This window comes from Diabrotica virgifera, chromosome 9, assembly GCF_917563875.1.
Source record: "Diabrotica virgifera virgifera chromosome 9, PGI_DIABVI_V3a".
NCBI lineage: Eukaryota > Metazoa > Arthropoda > Insecta > Coleoptera > Chrysomelidae > Diabrotica > Diabrotica virgifera.
This window is the reverse complement of record NC_065451.1, coordinates 194,044,201-194,057,739: the sequence shown is the minus strand read 5'-3', so window position 1 is coordinate 194,057,739 and position 13,539 is coordinate 194,044,201. Positions and strand designations below refer to the sequence as shown.

At 31.7% G+C, this 13,539-nt stretch overlaps 1 protein-coding gene across 5 annotated transcripts in view; it reads right to left on the bottom strand.

The window, feature by feature from the left end:
- The window catches only part of LOC114335223 (FH1/FH2 domain-containing protein 3), an 843,862-nt gene that overhangs the window by 292,889 nt on the left and 537,434 nt on the right, over nucleotides 1-13,539 (bottom strand). The window contains exon 1 of one of the 5 annotated variants that reach the window (XM_050661661.1): nucleotides 3,448-3,610. The exons of the other annotated variants lie outside the window; for them this stretch is intronic. Coding sequence (XP_050517618.1) covers nucleotides 3,448-3,485 — 38 coding nt within the window. The 5' untranslated portion in view covers nucleotides 3,486-3,610. Of the gene's footprint in view, nucleotides 1-3,447; nucleotides 3,611-13,539 lie in introns of those variants that run through there. 5 annotated transcript variants of the gene reach the window in all.

The following is a 13,539-nucleotide window of genomic DNA, read 5'->3' as shown; positions in this document are numbered from 1 at the left end:
CAGAACTTTATGCAGTACTGATGATGTGCTAGATAAAAAATAATGGTATATATATTGTCAAGTATAATGGAAACTTTTATTAAGATGACAGTAGGTCAATAATAAATTCAAGATAACCTGAATTATTATCAGCTGCGTCTAATATATTTATATAATCCGGAAATCAGTTTTAAAAGGTATACATACTATTTTTCCGAAAATGGAACATTTAAATTATATTAAAATAAACATGTTAAAATTTTCAATTAGACATATTACTATTTTGACTCAATATTAGTGATTCCACCAAATACTGGTTTTGTAACTATAGAAACAAAAATATTGAATTGTCAAATTTGACGCATTTGCTTATTTTTGACAGTATTTTTGGTATTTTCTCGTGTTCTCTGTGATTGTAATCATTTTAAAAAGCAAAATTACCTAATTTAATCATGGGTACTGATGAGTGTTCGATTCCTGGTACCCCTTCAGAACTGATGGAAGTAGTGAATAATGCTTCATTAGATTCATTGCCAACAAAATCCAGAGACAAATATAACTATTGATACATCCCTTTCATGGACTATCGTAAGAATAAAAATGCAAGTTCTTTCTCAGGAAATGTTGTAATGGCATACTTCTTGGAGCTTGGTTCCCAGATGAAATCTTCAACTTTGTGGGCAAACTATTCAATGTTGAAGCCAATGCCTTTTTATTGTATTTAATTATTACATTTTTGGTTTCAGACTATTTTATAATGTGTTGAAATTATTGAAAATAAAGTTGTTCTTAATAAATTTCTTCTGAATCTGCTGCAAATAAAAAATATTTCCTTACAGTAAGGAAATAACATTTTCGTACAGTTATTTTTCGTGTCCAGGCAATAGCTAAGTATAAGGAAATATCGAACGTTTCTTTCAAAATTGTCGTCAAAAATGTATAAATTCCTGACCGATTTTCGGAAAATTTTATTTCAATATTCTCATATTCTCAAAGCGTAACATAATATTGTACGCTTTCTTTTTTCTCAGTGTACACACAGTTATCTCGCCGCATCATACCACAGCCATATGTTATTCTAGTGTGGGTTACAGATAGTACATCGATAATCCTGATTTCTATTCGAAAATTAATTTTTTAGCGATTTAATTACTTTTGTATATTCTTGAGATATATGTGTAACTTTCTCTATTTAGTTTGGACTAATAGTTTTCCTCCCATTTCATATATTAATATTTAAGATTGCGAAGTTATTGTTGATTGGAAAAATTTTAACAATGGATATGTGTGTCCTATATTTGCGAAATTACTTTTTTAAAGTTCTCTATATTAAACAGTGTACTAGAATAATATACAGTGTGTCAATTTGAAAAGGTACCACCTTCTATAAGTTGTGAGGGGGACATTTTGTAAACTAGTTTTCAGCCACATTACATCAAGCCTCTAGCGCGGGCGGATACAACCCCCAAAATATTCAATAGAAAAGGGGGCTGAGTGATACCTCATTTTAAAGGTCGTTCAACAACCTTTTTAAAAATATTACATACATTATAATATTTCCTTTTGGCATTTTTGGAAAAATCAAGTGAAACCGTAAAGATATTAAGTATCAAGTTCAGAACTCCAAAATTTTTTTTGGAGTATTGAACTCCAAATTGATTTTTTTGAGTAGGTATTGGAGTATTTTGAGTTTTTTTTGGAGTATTTTTTGAAAAATAAAGTAAAACCGTAAAGATATTAGAACTCGATACTTACCTAGTTGATTGTTGAAAGCAATCTCGAATTCCAAGAAATAACAAAAAGAAATAAGATTGCATTAGAGACTTACTTATTATTTGCTAAAAACAGTGTTATTTCAAAATGATATTCCTAATATTTAATGTTTTTGAAGAAAACAAAAAAGGAAAAGAAAAACGAAAAAAAAGGAACAAAAAGAATACTTTATTGTGATGATGTACATATATGATAATAGTAAAGAAAGTAAAAGCAAAAGAAGTAAAAAATCTAGTAATTAAAGCAAAAAAATAAATTTCTGAGAAAGTAACTATGAAGTGCTCAACAAAAGAACAAATAGACCAGGAGATATTAGATAGAAGTTCAGCCACGATTTTCTGAGTCATGCCCTTTGCAATACTGGAAGATTCGAGGAGGTACTTACAATTTGTGGAAAAATCCAAGGGTTTCCTGTCACATTTTTCTGTAAAAATCAGATTTTCATGAAAAAAAAAATAAGGTGTTGCAATGAATTTCTGAGTCCTGTCATATCCATAGAATGACAGGATACTATCGATTTAATGAAGAAAATTTATTACCTGATTTTAATTTAGATGATTTTTATTTAAAAAATAAATTTATTTAAAAAATAGAAGAACATTTATTAAATTTTGATGATTTTTTTATAAAAAATTTTTCGTAAAATCGATAGTATCTTGTAATTCTATGGATATGGCAGGACTCAGAAATTCATCTTAACAACCCTTTGTTTCATGGAAAAGCAAATTTTAACAGGAAAATGTGACAGGAAACCTATGGATTTTTCCAAAATTGTAAGTACCTCTCTTACTTCCAGTATTGCAAAGGGCAGGACAGGAAAATCGTCGCTGAACTTCTATCTAATATCTCCCGGTCTAAAATGGAAACAGGACAAATATCGGTTATGGGTTCATAATTATAGAAGACACAAAATCAAAAAGACACCAAAAACAAACATGATAAAAATAGCTACAAACTACCGTGTCAGCTAGTTCAAAAAACTAGTGGAAGAAAATACATGGACGGAAAGGAAAATTGAAAAAGCACAGAATAAAGACGTGGGTGAATATAAAGATATTAACACAGACAGAAAGGAACCACATGTAAAAGGCAACATAATGAGAAACAATGAGAAGGCCTTTTAAAAATGGCAACACAGAATGTAAGAGGCATAAACGGGAAAGAACTGGAAGGAAATAGAAGGTAATAAGATTGAACTAGTATCTATAACAGAAATAAAAAGAAAAGGAAGAAGAAGACTTACTAATATATAGTGAAGTAGAAGAGAAAAAGAGAGCGCAGATAGGGGTAGCTACAAGTCAAGAAAAATATCGTCAACAATGCAAAGAATTGGATATACATATTTCAATGAGCGTATACATACATAAAGTATAAACAGAGATAGTTGCGAAGGAGGCAACAACAAACCTAATTATATGCTATGGACCTGACGGAGATGCAACGAAAAACGAAAATAATGAGTTCTGGAACAAAATGTAAGAAGTAATAAAGGATTGTACAGCGAAAATACTAATCACATCAGATATGAATGCTAGAGTGGGAAAAGAAGCAGAAGCAGAAAAATGGAACTATAGACTATACGGAGAGGACAAAATCAACAAAAAAAGAAAACTAATATCTACATTGTTTAAACTTCTAAAAATCTCAAGTAAGAACATTAAAAATACTTAATCATAGACATTTATAAAATATTACCTGGGCGGTGCAAAATAATCCTGAATCAAATATCCCATTGTTCACACTTTTATATCGAAAAATTAACATGACACACTTACACGGACCGGGTCGAAAGTTCTAGGTAAACTGAATTTGAAAAAACAAAATATTTCCACGGAGCAGGTCGAAAATAAACGTTCCTTGGATTTTGCCAACTTATATAAAAGCGATACCATGGGAGAGGATGCGGTGATAAAGGTTGGATGGTGCCAAGTAAAAAAGCTACAGGTGTCCTAGTAGGCAAGGCAATAATAGTACGTTCTTTAACAATAAAATATTGCAAAACCTCTAAATTTTAAAGAACCGCTTGGATTGACATGAAATTTGGTATACACATAGCTAACAAGTCAAAGAAAAAAAGTGATATTGTGCCGATGTGTGCTTTTGCCCTGGGGGTGGTTTTCACCCCCGTTTGGGGATGAAAAAATATACGACCAAAGTAAGTCCGGAAATGGATAAACTGACTAATTGTAAGTAACTTTTGTTCTATAGAGTTTTTCCATTAAGTCAATATTTTTCGAGTTATTTGCCAGTTAATATATTCATTTTTTCAAAAAAATAACCACGCTTTTAGACAGTTTTTCGCAAATAACTCAAAAAGTAAGTATTTTGTCGAAAAAACATTCTTAGCAAAAATATAGCCTGTAAAAAATTTTAAAAATGGTGTAAATGGTGTCACGTCTCTATACCTAGTAGTAGCAGAGTTATAGCTAATGAAAAATAGGTTCATATTCGTGAAATTACAAATGGAATACTTTAACGAAAAATAACCAAAAATGAAGCACATTTCGGGGAAAACTCATTACAACTTATTTAAAGTGTTTAAAAAAAGCTTCATTTTTGTTTTATAAAAAAAATTTAGCATCAAAAGTAAACAAGTTACGCTCAAAATAAAGTTAGTCCCTTTTTTAGGTAAAAAAATCGGGAAAATAACCTCCTTATTAGTATCTCAAATGAATTTAATCGTTACGACTTCACAAGTTTCTTGACTCGTGTATGTATTGTTTATATGATCTGTAAGTTTCATCGGTTCAAAGTCATTATTTTTGAAAGGGCTGTAGTTAAAAGGGTTGAACGAGTCACTGATCACGAATGTATACAAATTTAGAAACACCAAATCTTAATCAATTTTTGTTTTATAGGAAAACAAAAGAATACAGGATATTCAGAAAAGCAATGGTGACTTTTTTTGTTTTTTGAGATTTTTATTTCTCTAACAATTTTTAAGTTATTTTGAAAAAAAGCATATTTTTCAGAATTAAATTTTTTGAAAATTTTACTTTGAAACCAAATTTTTCAAAAATAAGCACTTTGAATCGATGAAACTTACAGATCATATAAACACAACATAAGTAAAATAATTTGTGGAGCGGTAACGACTAATTTCATTTAGTTACTAATTAGGGGGTGGTCTTCCCGATTTTTTTTGCCAAAACAAAAGTGACCAACTTTATTTTGGGCGTAACTTGCTTAAATTTGATGCTAGAAACTTTTTATAAAAACAAAAATTAAGCTTTTTTAAACACTTTAAAAAAGTTATAATGGGTTTTCCCCACAAAGTGCTTAAATTTTTGGATATTTCACGACAAAATATTCTATTTGAAATTTGGCGAATATGAACCTATTTTTCATTGGCTGTAACTCTGGTTCTACGAGGTCCAGAGACCTCACGCGTACACCAATTTTTTTACTTTTTTACAGGCTATATTTTTGCTAAGAACGTTTTTTTTCGGCGAAATACTTACTTTTTGAGTTATTTGCGAAAAAACGTCTAAAAATGTGTTTATTTCGTTAAAAAATGAACATATTTACTCGAAAATAACTCGAAAAGTGTTGACTTGGCGAAAAAGCTCTATAGAACAAAAATTACTTAAAATTAGTCAGTTTATCTATTTCCGGACTTATTTTGGACATATATTTGTTCACCTCCAAAAGGGGGTGAAAGTCACCCCCAGGGCAAAAGCACACATCGGCACAATATCACTTTTTCCTTTGACATGTAAGCTATGCGTATGCCAAATTTCATGTCAATTCCAATTTCAAACCAATAGACAGATGAAACAAGGGATGACTGAAACTAACAAGAAATAGAATATACAGTTTGACATACTAACAAGCATAGACGATAGGGTGCTGACAATATTATAAGAAATAAACAACGAATGAAAATGGCACCAAATAGCACAAAACAGAGAAGAATGAAGAACTCATGGGGAGGCCTTTGTCTGGGAGTGGATGAAAACACGCTGAAGAAGGAGAGAAAAAGAAGATTATTCCATAAAATAAAGATATCCTCAACAACCGATAAAAGAGAATACTGGCAATGAACACTTGTGTAGGTACTACTCATTTTAGATTTTTGAAATTAAAGTTTTAAATTGACTAGAATATACACATTTATTCCGCTAATCAGTAAGACTGGTCAGTAACTAAATTTACCTAGCAACTAGACTGAATCAGAGATTACCTGGCGCATTAATTGTGAGTTGTGACTCGTAACTTGCCAAACGAGTGAGTCAACCTTGGGATTTCTTTTGGCGCTTTGTCAAACTATATATCATCTCTGGGAATTTTTATTTTCAAAATATAGAATAACCTTATGTTAGTTTGTTGATAACAATATCAGTATAATTACCAACCTTTGGAAATTATTTCTAAAGTAAGAACTAAAGAATGAAGTATGTTTGCATTTGGAATTTTGTCAAAGAAGTTAGAAAACTGAAGGAAGATAATCTATCAATAAACATCAAGAAAACTAAATTTATGAGGCTATCAAAAACCCAAAATTACGATGAAAACCTAATAATTAACGGTAATACTATAGAATCAGTAGAAAACTACATAGACTGGGCCCTGGAAGCATTTGAGTGTGCAAAACCTTAGGACCGGCAACTATGTTCGGATTCTTTTACCTAATGGTAGGGGAGCCCAAGCGGGGACTTTTGCAGTTACTCGAGCGCGTCAGACTATCATATGGGGACAAACCTGGTATACATACCCTGCAGATGTAACTCTACCATATATTGGCTCTTAACACAGGGGAGTTCGTTAAGGGAAGCCCGAAAAAAAACTCTATCCTTAAAAAAACTCGAAATTGTCAGATTAAGATAAGTTAAGTACATGCAAGAGAGAGTATATTTCAAAAATCTGACGATTTGGGCAGGGCGTAAGGAAATGGGTGAGTCCCAAAGTTTCACAAGAAAAAAGCGAATATTTCGCGAAGTGAATGAGAGATCGGGAAACTAAAAAATATGTGCTCAATATTTTTTAAAAATCTATCGAATGATACCAAACACGACCCCTCGTGGAGGTGGGGTGTGGGTTACTTTAAAATCTTAAGTAGGGGCCCCCATTTTCTATTGCAGATTTGGATTCCTTGCGTAAAAATAAGTAACTTTTATTCGAAACATTTTTTCGAATTATGGACAGATGGCGTTATAATCGGAAAAAACGATTGTTGGAAATGGAAAATTAAATTAAAAAATGGAAAGTCCCCACTAAAATGGAAACCTTTACTTAACTTTTTTTGGTTTTAGGACCTACTCTTCACAGCCCAATAGGTCCCCATAACGCTGGAGTGACTGCACAGTTAGCATACTTTGCTCCCCTACTATAAGACCTTGAACAATGAAAAACTGAATCTCTCTAAGCAAAAAATGTTCTTACAAGTTTTTTCGTAAAATACATAGTTTTCGAGATAAACGAGGTTAAACTTTAAAAAAATCGAAAAATTGCAATTTTTGAACCCGAATAAATTTTGATTAAAAAATAAAATAGCAATTCTGATTGAAGCGTTTGAAAGTTCAAGTCAAATTATAGTCTAAGAGCTAGAGGCGAGAAATCATCGTCATAAGTAATATGGAGTTTGGCATGTGAAATGTGTCTATTGTATGTTGATAATTATGACCCCTTTCAGGCTGACACCTCAGTGGATACAGGGAGTAGCAATAAGGGATGAAAGGGAAAGTTAACGCAGTCATTAAAGGTTTTCACCTCCTATTTTGTTAAACCTCCATCGATTTACATGAAAATTGGTGAGTAGTTAGAGCATACCTCAAGAAATAAAACTGATATGGTGCCAACGTGCGCTTTTACCCTGGGGGTGGATGCCACCCCTTCTCAGAGGTGAAAACTATTTTATTAAAAATAACCCCACTAATCGATAGAGGAACAAATTTTAAGCAAAATTTATTACCTCTCATTATTAAAATAAATCAATACTTTTTGAGTTATTAAAGATCAAAGATTTGAATTTTTCGTGAAATAAATGCATGATGTAAAGCAGTTTTTCGTAAATAATTCAAAAACTGTAAGTTTTATCAAAATAGTTATGATTACCAAAATTGAAGATAATAAAAAATAAAAGAGATTTCTTATTCGAAAAACCTTTGAGAATTAATAAAAAGTGAGTTATAGGTGATGGAATATATATTTTTTTTCGGCTAGTACCCAAATATATGTATTTAAGCTCAAATAACGGGAAAACGGTGCATTTTATAAAATATATTTACTGAACACTTGTCAAAGTACTTAGAAATATGTATCAAATGAGCTCCCGGAAAAGTTGATACCATTAAACATTATGCTACAAACATTTTTCAAAGTTTAGGCTCCAAAAATTTGTAGCTTAATTATTATATGATTTATATAAGTTTTTAAAATTGTTTTAAGACATTTATATAAAATATAGCAAAAATGTATTTGAATATTATGTCAAATGTGTCCATTATTGGACACCCTCAGTTTCTGTACATTCAGTTTATACAGGGGCACACAACCGGTGAATAAACAAGATAACTTTTCAACGAAAATTTTGATTTCGTTTATAAATTCGCAAAGTCCGTTCGTTCGTTCCTGCGTTGCCACCCCTGCAATATCTGGAGCTTATGTATCGATGTCAATGTAGTTTTGTCTCCTGAATCCAAATCTGAAAATGGCATTTCGATATCTCAAACCATCTTCGAGATAACCGACCTCAAAGACAAGTTGCATCTCGGGACAGCAATTTATGATTTTTTAACAATTTTAGATAGCGAGATAATTCTACAATGGAGACACTGTACGTAAAAATGTTAATGAAAATTTCATATTATTTCAAAAATATATTACTTCATATAAACTGTAACAGAATTGAAATAGCAAATAAATAAATATTACGTATTAATTTTAATGTAAGTAATGTTAAATGGCAGGTTACAAATTTTTGGTGCTGTCTACCCAATGATTTATGTATTATGTATATTATATTGTATAATATACAGTGTGTCTACTTAAGTTGGACACATATATTACGGGACACTTTTTTATTTTTAATTTTACGAAATAAAGTTATAATTCATAAAAAGTTCTGCATCGTCTAAAACCTACGATTCCATCATCAGATAGCAAATTTTATCTATATTATAGGAGGTATTTTAAAAAATATGAATTTCGCTCAAGATTAAAGTACCTTTTTTTTCACACTGTTATAAATTATTGTTACTAAAAAAATTGTTTGGAATTAAAAACTGTGTTCTAATATATGCAATAGTTGTTATTATTATAATTAAATAATTAATAATTATTATAACAATGTAGCTATTATCTACATTCTTCTAATAAAAAGAAAATATTTTTTTTCTCAAATTAGAGATACCTACCAATCATCATTTTCATTTATAACTCTTTTATTATTAATTTTACGAACAAAAATTATTCTTCATAAAAAGATCTGCAAGGTCAAAAATCCAAGATGCAATCATAAACATAAGATTATATAAAATTGTATCGATTTTAGTCGATGTCTAAAAAGTATGAATTTCGCTCAAGAAATTCGCTCAGTAAAGTGCCTGTATAACTCACAATATTTAAATAGTAGGATATAATTGCACATTAAACATAATTTTTAATTCTAAACAACTTTTCATAATAGCAATTTTCCATATTAGGAATTTAAATACATAAAAAACAAAGTTTTCGTTATAATAATGCTCTCATTTTTAACTTGTTATATTTAAATTGTAATAAAACGAACTTGATAATAAATTATTATTCGGGAATATTCATTCCCGAAATTCCTTTAAAAATTATTCTGTTAACTAATTTCAAAATAAATATATAAATAGCGTATGTTTTAATTTTGACTTTTTCCTAAAAACTGGAAAGGGTTCTCTTATTTTCATCATCACTTGCTTAGCTTTGATGTTATAAACTTCATCTGGAGCTCACTTGATAGGTATTCTTAAGTACTTTGACAAGTGTTCAGTAAATATATTTTATAAAATGCACCGTTTTCCCGTTATTTGAGCTTGAATACTTAGATTTGGGTACTAGCCGAAAAAAATATACATTCCATCACCTATAACTCACCTTTTAATAATTCTCAAAGGTTTTTTAAATAATAAATCTCTTTTATTTTTTATTATCTTCAATTTTGGCGATCATAACTATTTTGATAAAACTTACAGTTTTTGAATTATTCACGAAAAACCGCTTTACATCATGCATTTATTTCACGAAAAATTCAAATCTTTGATCTTTAATAACTCAAAAAGTATTGATTTTTTTTAATAATTAGAAGTAACAAATTTTGCTTAAAATTTGTCACTCTATCGATTAGTGGGGTTATTTTTAATAAAATAGTTTTCACCCCCGAGAAGGGGTGGCATCCACCCCCAGGGTAAAAGCGCACATTGGCACCATATCAGTTTTGTTTCTTGAGTTATGCTCTAACTACTCACCAATTTTCATGCAAATCGATAGAGGTTTAACAAAATAGAAGGTGAAAACATTTAATGACTGCACCAACTTTCCCCTTTCATCCCTTATTGCTACTTCCTGTATCCACTGAGGTGTCAGCCTGAAAGGGGTCATAGTTACCAATATACAATAGACACATTTCACATGCCAAACTCCATATTACTTATGACGATGATTTCTCGCCTCTAGCTCTCCGTCTATTATACATTATACCCGGTTGGATTCTTTGCATTCCTAAATATTATTTTTTTTATTGTTAAACAAAGCTATAAACAAACAGTGCTTGAGCGTTTTGTCGCATGTCCGCACCGCGCCAAGGATTAAAACCGAACGGAACCGACCAGATAGGACTTCCTTGGCGCGGTGCGGACATTTAATCCAACAGGGTATAATTTGACCTGAATTTTCAAATGCTGCAAGCAGAATTGCTATTTTATTTTCTAATCAAAAGTTATTCGGGTTCAAAAATTGTAATTTTTCGATTTTTTTAAAGTTTAACCGCATTTATCTCGAAAACTCTGCATTGTACGAAAAAACTTGTAGGAACATTTTTTACTTAGATTGACCCAGAAAATACAAAAAAAGTTTTGTTTTACGAAAAATCACTTTTGATCTGCCGTTAACATGGGGGGGGGGGGGGGTTAACAATGCATTATCGCACCTATCACATCTCAGGTAAAAGAATCCGAACATAGTTGCCGGTCCTCAGGTTTTGCACACTCAAATGCTTCCAGATTCCAGGGTCTGCACTAACAACTACAATTATCTTGGCACAATACTTAATCACAAATGATTAATTCAAAGAAATCAAAGTGTCCATAGAAATAGCACAAACCAATTTCAATAAAATGAGAAAGTTACTTTGTACAAGAGAACTAAAAATAGAGTTTAGAGTTAGGCTGGCACGGTGCTATACTTTCTCGACTCTGCTCTATGGAATGAAAGCGTGGACCCTTAACGAGACGACTACTGAGAAGTTAGAAGCATATAATATATCCATACAATGGATATATAGAAGAATCCTGAAGATATCATGGATGGAGCATGTCACAAACAACGAAATCATGAGAAAACTTAACAAAAGAATAAAAATAATGGAAACATTATTACCATTAAAAATCCACGAGGAAAAAGTTTTCCTGTGGTTGGCTGTATACCATATATTACAAAAACGAATAAAATCCTTTATAAAAGGTATATTTGTTAAAATCCCTAAAAACGGCTACATCACAGAACTAGTTTTCGATCGGATGACCGATCATCATCAGTGCTTACGTGAATCTAACATGCTAACCACCAAAATACAAAAATATGTGGATAACATGTTTAAGTCCACATTATTCATCTATGTTCCCATAACGGATCAATTGTAAAGGGTTTTTAACCACATATTTTTATATTTTGGTGGTTAGCATGTTAGATTCACGTAAGCACTGATGATGATTGGTCATCCGATCGGAAACTAGTTCTGTGATGTAGGCCCTTTTTAGGAATTTTAACAAATGTACCTTTTATAAAGGATTTTATTCGTTTTTATTATTACCATTATTACCTCAACTCCTTAGGTATAAAAAACAGCTGGAATATTTGAAAAAGCCGGGGAAAACATCGAATACTAATGATTATCGCCTCAAAAGGAATGCTAATAACAAAAAAAAGATGAAAATGCCATTTGCTTATATTGTAATGATGAGAACCAAACCACAATTTTTTGACGCCATCAGAACCCTGTGTAGATCTGTGGATGTTGGGCTCAAAATGCTTGTGCTGGAGTTCACAATGAAGATCTGGAGAAAATACACATTTGGTTGTTTTGTGAGAATAATTAGCATCACCATCATGCTCCGATTCCATTAGCCCATAGTATGGGGCAAGATGAATTTTCATAATGTCCTTATTAATGGCTAATTGTGAAAAAATGTGATCGGTTGATTTTTCACAGTTTTTCTTTTTTTTATGTGGATGTTTACAATAATCCCTTTTTCCATTAATCTGTCATTGTTTCTTCTCGCCCTATACCTTCAATTTATTACTAAGAATCTCCTCACTACTGTTCAATTTATATTCAGAAAGTATCTTCCAGGAAGCTCTTGAGGAATGCGAAAGCAGCATCAAAGTAAATGGTACCTGGGTCAATAATATACGATATGCGGATGACTCGGTCTTAATAACAGGCAATATAGAAGACCTCCAAAGCCTTCTTAATAAAATTGGAGGACATAGCGAGAACATGGGACTTAGCATCAACATAAAAAAGACGAAGTTACTTATAATCAGTCGTCAATTATGTCAACATCAAAATGCAAGACTAGCATATAAAAACCAAGATGTAGAGCGCGTAAGAAAGTACCTGGGAACTGGGAACCTGGCTATGTGAAGACTGGATGTCGGATATGGAAATTAAATGTCGGATAGAAAGAGCCAGAAGTGCATTCATGAAATTCGGAAACGTCTTTACGAACTCTGACTTTGACCTAAGCCTAAGACTAAGATTCACGAAATGCTATAATATGGTCGGTGCTCCAATATGGCATGGAAGGAAGGACTTTAAAAATAAACACAATGAATAAGCTAGAGGCATTTGAGATGTGGATTTATCGACGAATCCTTAAAGTTCCCTGGACCGCACGAATAACAAATGAAGAAATCCTGAGAAGAATTGGTACAGAACGACAACTGCTATGCACAATTTAACAGAGAAAAACGGCATACCTGGGGCACCTAATTAGAAACGAAAGATACCAGTTTCTACAAACCTTAATTAAAGAAATATCGAAGGAAGAAGGGGAGTGGGCAGGAAGAAAATGTCATGGCTCCGTAATGTCAAACAATGGACAGGTATAAGAAACATAGGAGACCTAATACATACAGCAAGGGATAGAGAAAGAAGAAGAAGAAGAAGAAGAATTGGCAAGGAAGTTATTCTGAATGGCCACCAAAGCGCCAAGAAGTACTCAGGATAATCTGCGTAATTTGTATTTTTGGGGACTTATGTGAAGTCCTTACTTTATGCCATTGAAATTAATTCACGAGACAAATGCATGTTTATTTAATGTTGATTGTCCCATAAAATATTAACAAAACGTACACAAATAAAAAAACACAATTAACAATAATTTCGTCTATTGGTACGTCACTGTCGCCGCTCATGAAATCTGATAAATTGCAAGAAATCGACTACAAAAAGCAACAGTGCTCAATTAACGATAATGAATACCAATTTACTAGATAGAGAATTGTTTATACGAACAAACAATAAACTAAAATTTAATCCAAAAATTGCATAAGAAAGCCTCAAAATACCTCTTTCCACAATCAGAGAAAAAACCCAAT